At 40.8% G+C, this 19,688-nt stretch overlaps 1 protein-coding gene across 3 annotated transcripts in view; it reads right to left on the reverse strand.

The window, feature by feature from the left end:
- Positions 1-341: 341 nt before the first annotated feature.
- Positions 342-19,688, reverse strand: part of UGGT1 (UDP-glucose glycoprotein glucosyltransferase 1) — a 41,991-nt gene continuing 22,644 nt past the window's right edge. For all 3 annotated transcript variants that reach the window (XM_038145865.1, XM_038145867.1, XM_038145866.1), the window contains 19 exons: positions 18,882-19,088; positions 18,152-18,283; positions 17,085-17,215; positions 16,340-16,435; positions 15,912-16,014; positions 15,374-15,453; positions 14,725-14,914; positions 12,833-12,991; positions 11,101-11,186; positions 10,674-10,758; positions 9,545-9,633; positions 8,972-9,076; positions 8,317-8,401; positions 7,568-7,750; positions 6,256-6,416; positions 5,655-5,769; positions 5,302-5,418; positions 4,834-4,993; positions 342-4,402 (listed from right to left, as the gene is read on the reverse strand). In XM_038145865.1, coding sequence (XP_038001793.1) covers positions 4,377-4,402; positions 4,834-4,993; positions 5,302-5,418; positions 5,655-5,769; positions 6,256-6,416; positions 7,568-7,750; positions 8,317-8,401; positions 8,972-9,076; positions 9,545-9,633; positions 10,674-10,758; positions 11,101-11,186; positions 12,833-12,991; positions 14,725-14,914; positions 15,374-15,453; positions 15,912-16,014; positions 16,340-16,435; positions 17,085-17,215; positions 18,152-18,283; positions 18,882-19,088 — 2,310 coding nt within the window. In that variant the 3' untranslated portion in view covers positions 342-4,376. The remainder of the gene's footprint in view (positions 4,403-4,833; positions 4,994-5,301; positions 5,419-5,654; positions 5,770-6,255; positions 6,417-7,567; positions 7,751-8,316; positions 8,402-8,971; positions 9,077-9,544; positions 9,634-10,673; positions 10,759-11,100; positions 11,187-12,832; positions 12,992-14,724; positions 14,915-15,373; positions 15,454-15,911; positions 16,015-16,339; positions 16,436-17,084; positions 17,216-18,151; positions 18,284-18,881; positions 19,089-19,688) is intronic.

The following is a 19,688-nucleotide window of genomic DNA, read 5'->3' on the forward strand; positions in this document are numbered from 1 at the left end:
TGACTCTGAAGTGCATTTTGTGACTTTTCATCTTGTTAAGTCAGTGCAAGTATTCATTTTCTTTATATCCTCATACAGCTAAATGAAAGAGAAATCTTAAAGTTTCATTTCTTTGTTACTTGCTTTTTAGTAAGGCAGTGGAATTTTCCTTTTAAAATAAAATACGTGGAAACGGGCAGCAAGAGCAGCTCGTGGCCAGGTGACCAGGTGTTTACCTGTAGACAAAGTGCTGCCTGCCCTCATATGGCTTTGTACCTTCCCCAGAAAGAGCCTAAATGGTACACAGCAAACCAGCAAGGAATGGGACAGTTTGCCCATCAAAGAAACCTGCTGTATTCAGGTTAATACAATTTTTTAAATTTTTATTTAAAAAAAAGATTCAAAACTATTTTTTGCACCCCCTCTCCCCACTTTCCCATCAGAATTTTTCTCATTGATGCAGCTCTTTTGGGGTGGAGGGTGATCAGTTCTTCAGCATTATGTACAGTTACACACTTCAATAGGTACTTCAAAAAGCAAAAGGGGAGGAGTGCAAAATCCTGTTGAGGCCGGAGGCAGATGATGTGCATTTATTCTTTCTGGCTGCTTCCTTTTCCCCTTTTAGTTGTCTCCTAGGATTTGGTCTCATTTTCCAAACCTGAGCAAGTTCAAACAGTCAAGTGCAGGTCTCTGTAGCATTCAGTTGGGCTTCCCGTGTCAAGCTGTCCATTTTATAGCTCTTTGATTAATAAAGATGCTCTGGAAAACAGGCTTTCAGAGTCCCATAGGAGTTTGGAATTCATTCCCACCTCTGAAAGAACTTCAGACACACCTCTGCACACGGAAGTATTTTGGGAGGATCACTTTCCCAGTGCTTACTGTGAAGTATCAGTGTAAAACCAAATCAAAAGAAGAAATGACAAAAAGCTGGCATAGAAACGTTGTTTTTCAAGTAGTAGTAGGTAGAGTTCCAAAAAATACCTAAAAGGTAGATTTATATAAAATATTCCTATTGTTTAACAGAAGTTTAGGGGTTACTCAAATACCATGATTAACAAGACTGGCTGGGAGGAGGAACTCCTTCCTCCTTTTCCATTCTAGCTTTTCAACAGCATTCCAACACCTGCACGCAAGAAGTGCAAAATGTACTCCGAGGAACACTATTAAAACCTCAGTTATCTGCCCCAAAGCAACTGACAGGAGAGACAGGGGTAAAGAGCAGCAGAGGTTTTATTGTGTTGGATCTTGTTCAGGGAAACTCACGGTGATCTCAGTGCCATTCAGTAAAGAGAACTCCCCACACCTTGGGACACTTGCCACACAGTTATGGAATATTCTTGAACAGATTACAGAAGATTTGGGTAAAACCAGGTCAGAATTTAAAAAATGTTCTCATTTCTAGGACTGTTACTGGGTATTACTGCTTTGTACATGTCCCTTTCATTTTCTTTATAACCCTATATGGCTAAATGGAAGAGAAATCTTAAAGTTTTGTTTCTTTGCTACTTGCTTTTTAGTAAGGCAGTGAAATCTTCCTTTTAAAATAAAAGTACAGGGCATCAAGTGTGAGCTCCTCACCAAGAGGTCAAGCTGCTTGCAGCCAGAGATGGGAACAATGTCATCACCTTGCCCCAGACGTGGCTTTTCTAGTCTGAGGGATGCAAAACCCCACTGTGACCTCTGCAATCCCCATTTTCTAATTACCATCACTCTTACCAGTCACAGGACCCGGCCATCAGTGATATGATCAGCAGCAGCTCTATTTCACTAAGCACCTCACTCCAAGCTGCTTTCTGCATGGGGGTGACCAACTATTTGTCTTTCAAGGCCCCATGGAGCATCTAAGACCAAACACTTGCACAGATCCAAAATAAATGATTATTCTCTTTCTGATTGTCATTTTTGACGGGAAGTAAACAGCAGTTTCTCAGGAAAAACAGGAATAGTTCACATTTAGAATGATCAATACCATGTGCATTTTGTACTTGAGAACACCTACAGGACTCTTACAAGTACTGCAAAGGTATAGAATCTCACAGTATGCTTCTGGTTTCTCTATGTATCAATTGTGAGTTAGATGACTTTTATTTCTTCATAAAAAATGAAGAGCATGGTGTCTGTTAACTGGAGACAACAAAAATACCCTCCATAGCCAGCTAGATATCATAATTTTTTAAAAAATAGGATGCAGTCTGGGTGTTCAAGCACATCCATTAACTATCAGAATGAAGGAGCATATTTAAAAAAGAACAGTTGTAACTGATATTTAATTTAGAAGTATTTTCATATTCAACAAAGCATTGTAAATGTGCTGAATTTAAGAGGTGGCTTTCTTCTCAGTCTTGTGGCTCCTAATATAATTTGGAGGGGGAAAAGAAGCCAAATATGGTTCTAGAGAGGAAAGGGCCTTGTTTCACAGAAAGCTGCTCCTGTTCTGAGAGCCTGAGCACATTCTTGCTCCATCCATCCCTGGAGGGAATAGTGGTGTACAGCTGCTGCCCACTTCTTCCTGTGCCCCTCCATGTGCTCCAGCAAGGCTGAAGTGATTTGTGCTGAACACAGAAAGGACAACCTTACCTGTGCTGTCTTAGCTGTTTAAAAGAGGCCAATTGACATCACATGTAATTAATTTGTTGGCAGGTGTATTGTTTTTTACACTAGAAAAAAGCCCTGCTACTGTAAGTCTGCTTATCCTTAAGTGGAGCAGTTTTGATGGGAAGCATAAGGCACCTCACCTGTGATTTCCAGAGACACCAGACAGACTATGTGAACTTAAAACCCCACAAAGTGGGAAATACCTAAGCTGATAAACTCTGTAAGTTGCTTTTAATGTGCTTTTTTTTTTTTTTAAGAGTTTCAGCTGGCTGGAGAAGAGCTGCTTTTTCTCTTAAGTCACACTATTGAACAGTTTAAACACTCCTGATGTCTTCTTTCAGATTCCTCCAAGACATGATTTATACCACAGCAATTCCAGAAGGACATTTCAATATTCTTATACTGAGATATGATTATTGGGTTGCAGGTCTTACAGCACAAAACATTTACCTGTATGAAAATAAGGGAAAAACCAAAAAAAGTCTGGATTTCTCAAGCTGCATAGGTGACTATATTTTGTACTAGAAATCTCCTTTTAGTTCTTACATTTCAACTCTTCAGCTCCTCGGGGTTACAGGGAGCAGACTGTTAACCCTTCAGAATGGGGGAAACTGGGTTTGAGAGTTTTCTTTAATTGCTATGTTCATAGTACAGAATTATGGCAGCAGCAGCATCTTTCAAAATGAAGACATGAATATGAATGATAAAACTAGCCCGGGGTAATTAACCCTTGCAAGAAAAGACCTCCTTGTCTATGCACAGAATGAAAGCAAATGCAAGTGGAATAGCCAGAAACCCCAAAATCAAATTAGGAGTGTAATGTGTGCAAGGAAAAAGGATGATCAAAATGGGAACTAAGGCTTAAGACCTAAGAACTCTGAAGTTTTTATTGATGTGACAACATCTCTGTTTGAAGAAAAATAAAGTTAATGAAATTTACATGATGAGAAACTTCCAAGCTTCCACAGATTTTTCATAAACAACAACAAAAAAAAGACATTCATGAATCAGTGAACCACAGCAAGAGTAAGGCCCTGCAGGTTTTGCAGACTGATTTACACTTGGAGGAGGAGGAAGGGAGGGCACTTTAATTCAAGTCATAGAGGCTAAGATGAACTCAGCTGCCAAATTCTGTGTTCTGCTCACTTTGCGAGCTTAGGCATTTGCATTTGGATGGGCATTGAAATAGATTGTGGTAGCTTTACATTACATTAAGCCAAACAATCAAAAGTTGGGCAATAAATGAAGACAGAAAATAAAAAATCAAAATAATGCTGATTTTGTTACAAAATCAAGGGCAGACTGAACAAATCCAAGAAGTATTTTCAATGGTTTGAAAACCTGAAGATGAAACAGTGTCCCAAATTCAAGGCATAATTTCGAGCTTTATAATGTTACCTGGAAAAATTATGTCCATCAGATGAGGTTGGGATGTATGTCTGCAATTCCCAGACTCTCAAGTTAGACCTGAGGCTAAACTGGAGCTTCATCAGTGGTGGAGGCAGCAACAGCTGAAGGAACAGGCTGTGGCTCTCCTGGTGGATTGTGAAGTTTTGTTTCTGAAACACTAAATTCCATCATGGGGTCTTTCATCTCCACCACAGGTGCAAAACACCAGAAATGCTAATTCCAGCAATCCAGATCCTATTTCATATGCAGAAATTAACCCAGAGGCAAGTCATAGAAATGCATACATCATCCCATTCAATTATTCAGCAGTTTTGCAGACACACCGGAAAAAAACTAGCTTTCAATATAAAAATTGTCTATGAAAGAGTCTAACTTGAATTTGTCTCCATGGATCATAATTCCACATGTGCTGCTGGATCTGTAGAAGAGGAGAGAAAAAATGAGCCCTCAGTTTGAGCTGCCTCAGTTGGCAGGTTGGTTTGAGAATCAGTAAAGCCTCCCAAGACTTGCTCTTTGCAAGGTACCAGTGCCTGAAGAACAATTCTCACCCACAGTGTGTAGCAGAACTTCTTCAAGGGTTAAGATAAGGCCGAGCTCATAAAAATGCAGGAACAGAGAGGGTCTTTTACAGAACTGGAACAAATCTGTTCTCAGGCTTTTAGAATTAGGTTAAATTACACCAGACTTGCTCAGCAAGTTCCTTCCATCCCATGACACTCCGTGATGATTTAATCCAGCCCTCATTCCCTCATTCAGCCCTGAGCATGGTACGAGCTCACAGTGAGGCAGGACACAGCACAAGACCAACAGGCACAGAGAAAGTCACAGAAGCACAGAAAGAAAAATTACCATGTGTGTGTTGTCCTGGCATCTCAGCTGGTGTTCCCATTTCTTTTTCCTTCTGGAAATGACTCTGGAGCAGTTTGATTTCTTGATCGTAGTCCTGCCATTCTGGAACTATCCTCATGGCTGCCTGCAGCTTGGGCTCTTTGGTCATGGGGTTGTTACACTGCAAACAGAACAGTCAGGCTACAAAAGGTTTCTGCACCCAAGAGAGGTGTGCTCCCCTCTGCAGGGAGCAATCTACTGGGGGTGAGCAACACCTGCCTGTGCTTCAGCCAGAGAACAGTGCCAAGTCTCTTTCCAAATTCATAACAATGCCACTGCTCCAGGCAAGAGAAACACAGAAGCTAATGGAAAAAACTCAAGTGCTGAAAATGTGCAAGTACTGGTACAGGCTGAGGGAGGGAAGTGCCTCTAGAACTGGTTGCTGTATTTTAATGTGCTGTAAGAGTGAGGGAACCATCCTGCACTCACCAGATCAATGGTTTTTGCTCTCTTCTTCGAGGAATCATCACACCATGTTTCACACCACAGCCACTCCTGGGGGAGGGACTTAATTGGTACTTGGTGGATCATGTTGTTTGGCAAATCCTGTTGTGCAGAGTAAGAGTTAGTAGCTGTTTCCACAGGGAGCAGGATGGGAGGAGCAACCCCCCTCCCAAACCAACAGGATTGTGAAGGTTAACTTCTAGAAGAGTTTTTTTCCCCCAATGCAAATATAAAGAATCAACACTTCATCCTATTCCAAACAAAGACCTCTGGGAAAATCCCAAGTCTCAACCTGACACCACAGCCCAGTAAAACAGAACAAACACAATAAAGCACACCTGATCAAGGTTGGACAGACTGTTTGGGTCCTGACTCAGACCCTGATACTGTCCTCTCAGTCGATCTCCAGCTGCTATCTTCCTGAACTTCTTCAGATCCACAACGTACAGAGCACTACGTGGAGATGATGCAATTAGTAATGACTGCAATTAGCAATTTCACTGGGGGGTAACTCTGCAGCCCCACTAGACCCCTGGACACAATACCCTGAAACAATCTCAGGGTGGCAGCACATCTATGATCTATTAGAAGGCAGGAAAGCAGTTCTAACAAAGTCATGGCATGTACGAAAAGGAATTTTCAACAAATCTGTCTTAGCTTTGCTGTCATGCACTCCCTGTTCCAACACGTGTAATCAACAAAGGAAGATGTCTGTTAGTTAACACTCCAGCTCTTCATCTCTAAAAGCTGTAGCAGACTGAAAATAACTTCAGTGTCTCTAGTGCTTCATTGGCCACAGAACCTTAAAGAGGCAACAGGAAGCAACAAGTGGTTTTCATGCAGGGCTGCATACCTCAGTGAGTTTTCTGCTAAGTCTTAGTAGCAACAAAAACTTTACCCCTCTGTTTTAGGGAAAAAAAAAAAAAGAATTCTTCATACCTGATGTGGTATTTTCTTCCAGCTAAATGACTTGCCCAGTACCCTGATTTCCAGAACCTGTAGCCATCCATCTCCCTTCGGCTGTCACAGAATGGAGTGTATCCATAAGGAGCACCATCCAGATTAAAATCCCTCAATTCCTTTAGATCTGTGCGCACAATCTGAAGGGAAAGAACATTTTCTTTTCATTTCTAGGAACCTGCCCTTCTAGGGTTATTTGCAAATGTTGTACAGGATTTAATTCAAACTAAGCAAACAGCTACAGGAAGAATTACCTGATGTACCTGGCAGTTTTTTGCATTATATATATGCAGTACAAAAATACAGCACAAAAAGTGTTGTCTCCCCTGCCCTTACAGCTGGAGCAAATAAAATAGAGCTTCAAATAACCTGATGGGGGGTGGTTTGACAGCTGAAGTGCAAAACTGTTTCTCAATAAGCAGCAAGAATTCTCACTATACATGAACTGTGATCCCTTCCTCTTCAGTGTTTGCAGACCCTTCAGGGATGAAAGCTTTTTAATGTCTTTTTGACACAGATGTGGCACTAGCACTACTTTAAAAATACCACTCTGAAGGGAAAAAACACCTTAGTATCTCTCACAATCAGGGAAACAAACTGTCTAAAATGACAGCTGGGGAGCTGGAAATCTCTCCTAACTGATCCTTCAGCTTCAGTTTAACCTGGCATGGCTTCACACTGTACATGTGCCAACCCCCCCAGGCAGTTCACACTCACTCGTGGATAGTCTGTACTTCTCATTCCATATGTACTTTTGAGAGTAGTTTTGGCAGTTCTCACTGTGCACATTCCCTGCCCTTCCCACCCAGGAGCTGAGGAGGGCACACACCAAGCCTTCCATGGCCTTGTGCACGAGGGATTTGCCTTCTCCTCCTCTGAAAGCCACTGAGATGTGGCCAAGTTAAGAGCAGGGGCCCGGGAGGGCAGAGTGGTTGGTGACTTAGGAAAATACTGTCTGTGGTAAGTGATCTGCAGGCTGGGAGAACAGACTGAGCTGCAAAAATGGAAGGGTGAAATGAGAGTATTTGGCAAGCTAGCAGGAATCACAGTGAGTGAATGAGGAACCAGATAACAGCAAAAGACAGGCCAATAAAACCAATCTTGTGGAAACAGGCACAAAACCCAGCCCCCAGTGAAGCATGCCATAATTACAGAATCAACCTCCAGTCATGCCTGTGAAGGGATCAAACTTGCAACCCTTCCAACAATATGGAAATTGTATTCGAGAACTTATTATTACAAAAAAAAAAGAGAAAAAGAAAAGATCAAATAACTCCAGCCTCTGTGTTACCTGATCAGCATCCACAAAGAGGATTTTATCAACAGCTAAGGGGAAGAGCACATCTAGAAAGAGGATCTTGTAACCCCAGATGATTCGCTGCTTCTCTGTCTGTTGGTGCAGCCAGCGTGGCCATTTATACTGCACAAGCTCATACTGGAAGTTGTACTTCTTGGCCATGTATGGGATGAACTCCTGCAGAGGGAGGGGAAAAAAGCAGCTTATCTCAGTTCTTTGTTCCTCTGCAGGAAAAAGAAAAGCACATTACAAGAGACAGACTTCAGTCGAAGGCACAGAACATCAGAAAATGAAATACCACAAAGAAAATTAGTTTCATTTTTAATTTACACAAAACACTGAGCCCCAAGCTGAACAATCAATACAAATTGTAAATGCAACTAACAATTTCAGCATTTTTGTCCACACAGTTCCTTATGAGCCATTTCATAGTGATCCACAGATGAGAATGCATTACTCAAATCATAAAAATTCACAGATGGGACAATTATTTAGGGGTGTACAAAGCAGTGTAAGTGGGAGCATGTAAAATGAGAGAAGAGCTTTGGGCATTGAGCATTTTTTTACTAGAAAAACCTGGTCCACTGTCACATCAGCTGACATTCTCAGCTGTGAGGCTTTCTCCAGCTTTGGGTGAGTTCAGGTTTAGCCAAGTGATGCTGGTGCAGCACTGGGAAAGGGAGGGGGAAGCAGCTTGTGGCACCTTTCCCCACCACCAAATAAATTTCTAATTAGTAACAAACCTTGAACGTAGGTGATAAGTAGTTCTTCAGAAACCAAAACTTTAAAGGAGTCTTGGTGTGTTTCAGCACAGACAACATCATTATGCTATCAAAAAGATAAAAAATTAAGCAGTTACAGGAACAATTGGCACCCATGAAAGATGAGCTGTGTAACAGATTACAAATGGCTGGGCTACATGATTAAACTATTGCAGTTATGTGTCAGGTAACTGAACTTCATGCATAAAGAAAAAGTGGGTAGCTTCAGCCTATTGTAAATTGCTTAATTTTATCAACAAAATTACTAAACCCTCAACATCTCTATACTTTAACTAGGCAGAGAATATACAACCTGTTGGCTTTTACAGTCCTTTGAGAACAACAGAAGCTCAGATTCTTTCCAAAGCAACTGGGACTTATCTGTAACTTCTTACCAATACACTGGTTATATTGTAGCAAAAAAATTTAGGACAGCAACACATCTATTAAACAAAGTCTATTTTTAACTCATGAATGCTATGCAGACAGAAGTTCCTATGACACAGTAGATGCAGAGTCTAGTGGACTTCTGAAGCATTGAAAAGTGGGGCTTTTTATACTCTTGCAAATTGTAACCTTTTTCCTCGTGCAAGGCCACCACCACTTGGCACACTGGGATTAGAAATTCTCAACTAACCGTAGGAATCTCTCATATAGGTGTCCTGAAGCCACAGAGAATATATTTAGTACATCATCTTTATCCTGTTTCACATCTTCATTCTTTTGTCCTCCTGTGAATCCCCTGAAAGGAAAAATATGGTTCTGTGAAGGACAAGCTAGGAAGGGCCAGCTCTATAGGAAAGGCTGCAAATAAAGAAAACAGCTCCACTTTTGCTTCAATACAGCTGGTCTGTGGGCTTTTGGTGTCATTCCCTGCTGCCCAGGGCATCTTCCCCAAGGCAGAGTGCTGTGCACAAGGACAGGGAAGGTCCAGGAGCTCAGACATGAACAGCTTTGATTGAGAGAGCACTGGCTGAGGTGCAGTTCCTGGGATGGAGCAATGTTTTCAGGCTAGCAGGGAGGGTAAGTGAAGGTAAAAGCAGGTGCAAAGCAGGAGCCCAGATCTCTAGAAACAGGGGAGTCCAATGAATGACAGTTTTGAATTGAAGCAGACTTAACAGACAGCTGTGGAATGTCACACACATCATGGTACTGCCTAAGAGTTTTCCAGTTTCAAGAAACTTGTAGGGTATCATTGAATTGGTTTTACCATTTGAGAGATTCCCAAAATCCAGATTCATTCTCATTGGTGCCATCACTTAGCAGATCTTCATTCATCATATCAAACTTTTTCTGAACCTGTGAAGCATGACGTGGCTTTAGTGAGTTGGAACCACATACTGAGTAGATATTGTCAGGAGTGTTATCCTGACACTGGTTCTGTTTTTACCCACTTGAATTACACCCCATGAGCTGACAGGTAACCTAAGCTCCCAGGGAAAACAGCTCAGTAATGAGTGACTTTTCCCAAACAGATTCCAAAGGAGTTTTTAGACACCAAAGGCATGTTAGTCTGGATGGTTAAAATACTTTTCTAAGAGATGTTTAATGAGATGGAAGCCAGTGATGGAGACTGGCAAAGAAAAACCTTCAAAGAAACCAACAACCCCCACCCCACAGAAAACCAACACACCAACTCCACCAGTCTCTAAGTGGTGTAATTGGCCCCTGAGACTCCAAAGCAGACACACAGACAAGACAGTGCATGAGGAGAACATCCCAAAGTAGTCCAGCACAAGTAATTGGTGTCAGGTGGGAACTGGCTCTGTTAAAGCCATCACTTATCTACCAGTCATTCTCCTTAAACTTCTCAGCTATGGCATTACCTGACAGGCAGCCCTAAGAGACAGTAATTAGTAATTTACTGGTTTTTTTCAAAAGTATTCTCACCTAGCCTGCGTCAGAGTGACACAAAATGTACTGCCAAATGGATACAATTTATCTGTGACAGATAAAATGCTGGCTCAATGGACATACTGAATGTTTATTACTAGACACATACTACATATGCAATAGGTCATGTACATGTGCACATTACTAGACACAGGGCATACAAAACTGCTTTTTCCTGAAGTTACAGCAGTCAGGAAAATCTGACTATTATTGTAGCTCACGGAGACATACACAAGGAACAGGACTTAGATGTCATTCTCTCCTGTATTAAAACCCAAATCAAGGCTGCAGATGATGCTCTCTACCCCTAATCCTGTGAGGTGAGCTTCGGGCAGACTGCCTCAAGTGTATGCTCATGGGAAGGGAGCTTCAGGCCTTAATCCAAGTTTCTCCCCACTGTTGGTCAAACAGACTTCTTTAAGAGTACCTCTGGTTTATAAACTCACCTTCACTTTAATAATTTTGCTCTTGAAGTTATTGAGAACAACAATAACTTCACTAGCTTCAGGTGGAGAGTCTGTGCCATCGTGGCTGAAAATAGAGCAAGATATTGACTTTTACTACAAAGCAAGAAATAGGTTCTTTATTTATTCTGGCCATTTTTATACAGCTATTAAGCCTCAGCACTGCCAAAGAGGTTTGAGACGTGACAAAGAAACAAATACATTTATTTGAACACACTTAATGGGTTTTTTAATTAATTAATTTCAACTATCATAACTTATGTTCAGTATCAAATGTAATTTGCTGTTTAATTTGCTGTTCAGGTCACCACACTTTGGCAAGGCAACCATTAGATTCACATATGACAATGCCTTTCTAATTCAGCAGTTTTACAAGAAAAAGAATGAAGCATTTCTTATCCTGACCTACCTGTAGATCCTGTAAATATCTTCAGATCTTCCTTTTCTCAGTCTTAGAGTCCATGCACCAGGATTGGCTTTTAACTGGAAGTAGCCCTGTAAAGTGAAAAGAATATTTGGCAGTTTCCAGAAAATGCAAATGCAGAAAAATTAACCTTGAAGTTATGGTTTTGACTCACTGTTTTATATCTAGAATGTTATTTGCAAGCCCATTGATTAACATAACCTAGGGCTTTAAACCCAGAGAACAGGAGAAAAGCCCCAGAAATGATTCCATTCAAAATTGTTGGGTTTTCCCTAAAAGACAGAAGCTTGAAAAAGTCTGGCATTATTTGTTATATCAAAATCTTCACTGTCCTGATGGGAACAGTGCAAACCCAAAGTCTTTTCCTGCAAAAGGGCGCCTTCATGAAGAAGTGAGGGAATTTCAAAACACTAATTTACAGTTCTACAAGAAAACCCAAAGGAATTCTGAAGCTCTCCAGAGTGGTAATTCATCTGCAGCAGAAGCAGTAACATAATTTACATTTGAACAAGATATCTCTTCTACAGAACTTAAAAAATTACAATGTGAAATTCAAATACTGTGTTCAAGTCTTTTTAAGCTTCACATTCCAGATGTGAATATTTTTCTCTGTGATTTAGATTATTAGACCTATAGAAGATACATGCAACTGTAGAGATGCTTTAGTGGCCCATTCAGTTTTGTACTGTGGCTTCAAATGCTTGCACTTCCTATGCGAGCCAGGCTGCTCTAAAAAGAAAATTAAAAATATTTTTGAAAATTTTGGTATAGCTAATTAGAAAAAGGACACTTCTGAGTTTTACTCCCCAGCATGAAGACACCATGTGATCACATGTAAAATAAGGGACATCTTTCTTTCTACTGTAAGAAGTACTACATTTTTCTAAGATATAACTCCAGCTAAGAAAAGGCACAAATTGAAAATGAGTAAGAATTCTAAAATAAATATTTATCACCAGGAAACAAGGAATATTTTTTCTTGTTTTTATTTTAATTCATTTAAATAAATGTAATAACTTTAAAAAAACTTAAAGATGAAAATAACCCCAACAAAACCCACAAGAGGTAATTTACTTCAGTTTTTCACTACCATCACATATCAAGAAAACACTCCAGTGGCAAACTTCCTCAGCCATAATTTCAGTCCATACCTCTCTCCTGTTCCAGTGTGGACACTGAGAACTGACACATCCCTTATGTAGTGACATTACAAAAGCAGCTGCAAGAAACAATCATACCCTTGGATTTCCAGCCCCATTCCTCAACTCAAATAAGCAAATCCCATTCTTTCACACTTCCTTTATTTTCTACAATGCCAACTATTCTTGCTGACCCTCTCCATTTATGGACTAGATCTCCTGAAGAAATGGGTCACAAAAACAAGACAGCCTGAGGCTCACAGCATCAGAGTGGATGGCCTAAGGAGGACCCTCGGGAAAACAACTGCATGAACTCCCCTGGAAAGAGGCTGCTTAAGAATATTGGCAGCATTTAAAGATATTCCAGAATAACTCAGGAGGGAAAGGAGCTCATCTTGAAAGAGGTGAGAGAGAGTGTGATGCTTCAGACATCAATGTGAGGAATGCTGGGGTTCTGATGCATCTGCAAGCAGCTGTGGAGTGCAAGTTACACGCCAAACCCACAGGCCAGGCTAGGAAACACCCAGGGTGAAGGCAGGGGCTGTGCTGGCTGCTGCCAGCTCCAGGAGAACACTTACCAGGTTGGCCATGACGATGGTATCCACGATGACAGGGCTGCTGGAGGTGCCCAGGGTGAACTGGAGTCCCCGAGGTGGCTGCCCAGTGGTAATGTCATAGCAGTGGCCCTCCAGCAGCAGGTACTCCAGTTCATACTCTGCAGCTACAACGCTCTCCACCTGAAAGGAGCAGACACTGCTGACTGCAGCACGAGCTCTAAAGTGCCAGCCTTTAGTCATTTGGTTACTCTCTAGAATAGCTATAGTAATTTTAAAAAAAAAAAATTTTACCAGAGTAATTTTATTGTTAGACAAATACCTAGAAAACCTCAAAGAGCTCAGCTCCTTCAAGTGATAATCCTCACAAAAATATTGTTAAGAGAGGCCCAGACAAAAAGAATTTGAATCTCAACATATGGTAGGATAAGAAAAGGGAAGGATTGTTGCTCTATTCCTCAATTCATTTTTTTAACATTTACTGGAGAACGGAGTTGCTATCTCATAAAAAGTATATGATGGGATCCAGAATTTTGACTGTAAACCTGTTTAAAGCTGGTCTCACCTAGTATCAGCCACCTGAAAGAAACATTTTGTTTTGCTCTGCATTACTCTTACCGTGCACTAGGGTACTATCAGGACACACCCATTCCTTTTCTTTCTACACTGAACAAAGGTGCCAAGGAAAGAGAAGAGGAAAAAATAACAAAAGACAAACCCACAACCCCAAAAGACTTGGGTCCCTGCCAGGCCAAATTCAGATGTAGCCTGAGGACAATACTTAAACAGAATGTTATTCTAATCCCACAAAGCATCTCCTCTCACTGCACCTCCAAAATGACAGTTTGATTGCTACAGCACCAACAGACTGCATATTGGGGACTGGAAATGGTGCACCTGCAAAAGTAAAGCTGCTGTTTGTTTGGAAGCTCAGGAATGCACATGGAATGCCTGAAGCATTTAATCCCCCTCTCTCTCAGGCTTTCAATTAATCAATGGGGCAGGCATGGAAATCAGAGGCTTGAAATGTAGTATTAATGCTTCATTTATGGCTTTACAGTTAGGTTAAGAGATGAAAAACAAGAAACTCCTACACCAAACGTAGCAACCCCAACCCCAAACTATAAAGCACACAGCCAATTTCCTAGATTTGTGAATAACTAGTACAGGATTAGCAATACCAGATATACCACAATACCACATCATATTCCCAAACAGTATCAGAGAGATGCAGAAGTAAGAGGGGACTAATAATACAGTGATCAGTGAGAAGGGGACTCACATTTGTGATGCCCACAAGGCTGCAAAGACTGTCACTTTTCCAGAGGCCTCTTTGTAAAGGCTTTGACAGTCTCCTCACACACACATGTGTAATACCTTTACAATAAGATAAAGAAATAGGGGATTTTCCCTGTTTCTCCCTCTGTATGTGGGGCAGCACTGCCCAGATCCACAGTCCAACAGTCTGAGTCAAGGTCTGCCCAAGCACCAGCAAGCTCCTGAACCTACAGCAGCTGAGTGGATTTCTGCTGCATGGTTTCACTGATGCATTGACACTGCGCATCCTTGTGTGCATCACAGGAGTGTTTTCCCATGAAAAAGAACTGTGAGGATAAACAGGTAGCTGAAACCAGCTTGGTTGCTTCTAGGAGCAAGGGAAAGAACCTGCTCCAAGCCTATGGTGTCTGAACCTCTGGGTCAGGCACCCACAAGAAATTGAGAACAGCAATCCTGCTGTTGGGGAGCTTATGCTTCCCCTCCTAGAAATCATGTAGAGGTCTGCAAATGCAATAATATGCACAGCTCTATGTTTATTGGCATTTAAAAATTCTGCATTTCTTTCCCATTAAAAACAAAACAAGCCCTGGAAAAGCACCACCATTTAAACACAGTAGGAACATGATGATTTCTCTTACCTCCTCTAAGAAGATATTGTCAAGGTCATAGGGGGTTCTAACAGATTCCACCATCCAACTCTCAGGAGTGTTTAAATTCAGAGTGAACAGTGGAGACTGGGGCATATCTAAAAACTTGGCAATTGGTCCTGGAGCAAAGTTATTCTCTGCTGTGAAAGAAATCTCTGGCTCCAAAACATAGCGGTAAAAGCTGAAATTTCAGAGAGAATATGTTAGAACACCCATCTGCCAAAATTTGCTAAGATTTCACTCTTGCTGCATTTGGAGATGGCATCAGCTTTCCCTGAACCTCTAATGTCTCCAAGCCTTTGTCCAAAGCAACACAGCTTGTGTTAACCTTAGGACAGGTCAGAATTTCTATCTTGAAGAACCAAAACAGACTGTGCAAGACTCAGCCATTAAGACTACTAAGTTATTTAATTTCATATAAATACCAAAATTAAAAAAAAAAAAAAAGAAGCACCCAGCTTGTAAAACAACAGAATTACTTCATGCCATCCACAAATTCCCAGATTCTCTGTGGGAAATGATGCTATTATATAAAAGAGCTCAAAGCAGTTACTGAGATTTCCCATGGGACAGCTGACCATGCTTCTATGCTTGCACATTCCAACAGGTTTCTCTCTCTCTTTATCATGGAACTGTTTACCTTTTCAGTGGCATGTCAGAAAGCTTAGATTGGCAGTTCATAAACACTCTCAGGTTCATATTTATCAGCTGGTTCAAAACCTAAAGTAATGAGAAAGAGACATCCATTAAAATGCTAATGAGGAGAGCTGACCACTGTTTTATAGTCAGGACCTCAGGGTGGATGTTATCTGCTCATTCCCAATCCTCCCTCCTTGTGGTTTGCTTACCACCCCTTTCCCCCCTTTTAATTGGTGGTTTTAAGCACAATTACCTGCTCCTCATATTTCAGGCACTCTTTTTGGCATGCTGAGACCCTCCTCAAGAACAGAGTTATTGCAAACTAAGCTGTTAGAATAGTGAAACTAAAAGCTCTCTGGACAACACCTGAGCATGATCTGTTAGTGTGTAGTGCAGCTTAATTAGTATTTCCACTGATAAATGCATTGTGAAACTCAGACACACTATTAGAAAGCCACTGGTCACCACACAGTCAAAGAGGAAGCAAACATTCCCCAAAATGACAGAATTTGAAGTTGCTGACAACCCTGCCTACATACCAGAAGTAATGGAGCAAGTCTTTGAGCATCTCTGGTCACGGGATCAACAATAGCCACAACATCAAAGTATGTCTCCCCCTCTTTTGGTCTCAGTTTAACTGCACTAAACAGAAGAAAATACAATTTTAAAGTACCAGACATGTGGATAAACGCTTGAAATGCATTACAACCCACTGCTATCCATCTCATCCTGAACTGAACTAACTTCCTCAATGCTGTGCACCTTCAGAAACTAAATAGAGAAAAAATTAGGCATGTACATGTATGTTTATAGAGATAGGTGGAGAGATAAAATTAATTTCTGATATCTTTCTGAAAACTTTTAGGGACTTTCCTACTGCTACTTAGATTTTTCTTTTAATTAAATGCAACACAGAACAATGGGGAAGTTAAAAGACACAGAAAAGCCTTGTTCAGCAATCCTATACCTGTATCGTTCTTCAAAAAACTGATATTCAATCCTTGCCTCTCCTTTTGGCTGAGCAGAAAGAAGAGCATCCACTTTCATTACCAAGTCACTCGCCCTGAAAAGAAGGAAAATAAAAAGGCTTGCAGATATCCAAAAAAATTGGCTGTAGTTATCACATTTCTGTCAGGCAGCAGCAAAAGAGAAGGCAAACAGAATCCAGATACTCAAACACTCCTACTGCCTCTCTACACAGGCTCTGAAGAATTAAACATTTTTAAGGGTTAATCCACCAGTAATTTAAACTGGTTGCAGCCGTATTACTGAGTATACCAAAGGATTTAACTCAATAAATACAGAACAGGTGTATTTTGGAGGTCAGCCATGATACAGAAACTGCATTCCTGATCTTCACCAGCCACTCAGACCTGAAAGCCATTCAGATGAAACTCTTGTTCCACTGCTCTTCCCATTTTACACTGCAACTCTGAGCACTAGGAAGCAATCCTCTAAGTGGAGAAACTTTTGACAGGGGTCCTATCATAAAAGATAATTACTTTTGAGCACTTCTTCTTTTTCAGTATTTCCATAATTTTTCAGTCTAGTATTTTAAGAATATATTCAATCTTCAAGATGTACAACCTCTTGAAAGTTCAATGAAAATTGATTTGTACATCACACCTTTGCCAAGAAGCAAAACTGTAACCTACAGGTCTGTCAGCTTTTCTTGAATTAACTGAGATTTATAGTGACAGCTGTTTACTTACAGATCTTCTTCAAATCCCAGCTGCTGAATCTGAGATTTGATTTTCTGTCCCGATGTCTTTAGTATGATATTTTCAAGGAGATGAAAATCATCCTGATTGAACAACTCTCCATCCTCTAATGGGCCAATAATCTACCAAAAAATAGCAGAATCAGCATTATAAGATAAAGGCTAAACTGAAACAAAATTCAAAGATGTATTCAAGAAATACTCCAGCCCACTCTCAGTAGAAGCCAACCGTTTAGGCTGGTATTAATGTCAGTGGCAGCAGAGTTTAACAGGTAAATCCAGGTATTTAGAGCCAAGAGCCCCAGACTAAGGCATAAAATACACACTTAGAACTTTCACTGGGTCAGGCACTTAAAATTATACACGAAATACCAATCTGGAAGGGGCAGCAGAATACCAGGCCAATTCTAATAGTCCAGCAAATCTCCCTCCTGCAGCCTTCAGAAGCCTAAAAGCTACCTAGACAAATCTTGCTATTCTGCTAATGAGAAAAACAGAACAGAACAACTCAACACCTGAGGTTTTTAACCCATTGAAATATCCAGCAACCACTGGGCCTGAATGGGTGTGTTCTTAACTAAAAACAGATGACAAAAGAAAACCCAATGCTGTACACAGCTGTGTTTCATTATTTGCAGTGAAACACTATTGTAACATTATTTACCTCATTTCAGATAAACTATAATAAGAACAGATGGTAGAAGAGACCAAGGCACCTTGGTCAGGGCAAAATACAGCAGCATTTTGCTCAGTAAACTGAAGCAGCATAATCTCGCAAATTTATCATCCCCTTCCACCCCTGGACTCAATTCACTACCAGCATGAAAGCAACTTTGTTACTGAGAGACCTGAATTTGTACCAAATGCCAGCAACTAACTGCACACAGTGAAAAGAAAAGGTCACACAGGTGTGAATAAATCAAACTGCAAGTGGTCCTGAAGACTGCTGAGACCTAAACCAGGCTGGCACTCCTGTGTCTGATCCCCAGACTCGGCTGCTCAAATCTGCTCCTCTCTCACATGTGGGAAGTCTCTTTCACTGTCTGTTGATCATCTCACCCGTCCATTGCTGATCACAGCCCTCTGCCCCTTCTTCAGCTTTAGAACATCTCTGCAGTAAATAGCATGGGACAGAATAAAATCCACCTTGGGAGATTCAAAGGCTTCTTTGAAAATATTGGTATCCATACCCTAAAAGAAAAGAATACTTGACATTTGAATAGGAAGAAAACTAGACCTCTGCACACTTTTTAAAAGCAACCTTTTTGTTTCCATTCCAGAACATCTTCATATCTTGCTAAAACTGACCCCTGGCCCCCTTTTCTTTGTGGTGTTAAACCTAGTTCTTGCTTGTCACCATCAAACACTATCCCAACTTCTGCTGTGAAGGGCCACAGCTACTTCGACCAGTTCAAATCTTCCTGCCTAACTTTTAAAAATCTACTTTCAGAAATGCACTTGTATTTTTCCCCATCTTTTTAAAAGAACATTATTCTCTTAACCACCCAAGAAACAGCTGACTCACTTAAACAGATCCCTGGACCCATGTTCCTTTTGCCTTTTCCAAGTTACATAGCTCTGCTGTGTATGAGGATTTACTTGATGTTTAGATGGATTGTCCTATTTAGGTAAGTCCTTCAGAGATTAAAAAAAAAACAAACTAGCAAACCCAACAGTGTTACTTCTCTCTGTTACTGCACCTTCTGCATATGAATACACTACACTAAAAAATTAATTTGAGGAACAAGCAAAGCACCCTCCCCATGAAAACACCAGCAGACATGCCTACCCCAACAGCAAATTCCAAGATGTCAGCTCCTGCCTCCAGTGCCTTCACAGTTTCTTCTTTTGCCATCTTGGTGATGAAGTTCTTGGCATTATTTGAGGTTTGTGTCTGCAAAGCTGCCCATATGGCTTTAGCTACAATGGTATTCTGGCTGTTGGGTTCTTCACTAGGATTATTAATCATGCTGATTCGAATGTTATTGCTGGATTTCTGTGTTTAACAGAACAGGTAATGGGAAAGTTCAACATTTCAGATGAAATAAATATATAATAAACAGTATAGCAGAAGCTTGATGTTTCTTAACCAGAATATCAGATTCCAAATTGGGTAAATAACAGCACAAGGCTAAAATAATGAATTAACTAATTTAACATCAAGCATTTTGCTTATGTATAGGCACCACTCTGACAGCAATCTTCCAGATAAGCCTGTGCTACCCAAGAAATCCAGGACCATGGCCACCACTCAGTCTGGCAAACCACAGCTGTAAGCTGTGCATTTCTGTGTTTCAGTTATCCTCTCAGAACAACGGGACAGAGCAGAAAGCAACGCTTATGTTCATCTCCAAACCAAAACACAGATATTTCAGTTTAACACCACAGGTTTACAAGAACATTTATTGTATTCTGTCCTAGCTTAAGATCAGGAATGTTCCAGTCCCTACAAAAGAGATGAGGCTGGGAATCAGAGACCCTGCAGGGAGAACCAGTCTCTCCAGGTGATGCCACAGGAAGATTGTGTAAAATACAACTTGTGTTTTACAAGCCTCTACCAAGGGCTTTATCAGCACTGCAAACCCATTCCAATGAA

The sequence above is a fragment of the Motacilla alba genome, chromosome 9 (genome assembly GCF_015832195.1).
Source record: "Motacilla alba alba isolate MOTALB_02 chromosome 9, Motacilla_alba_V1.0_pri, whole genome shotgun sequence".
Lineage (NCBI taxonomy): Eukaryota > Metazoa > Chordata > Aves > Passeriformes > Motacillidae > Motacilla > Motacilla alba.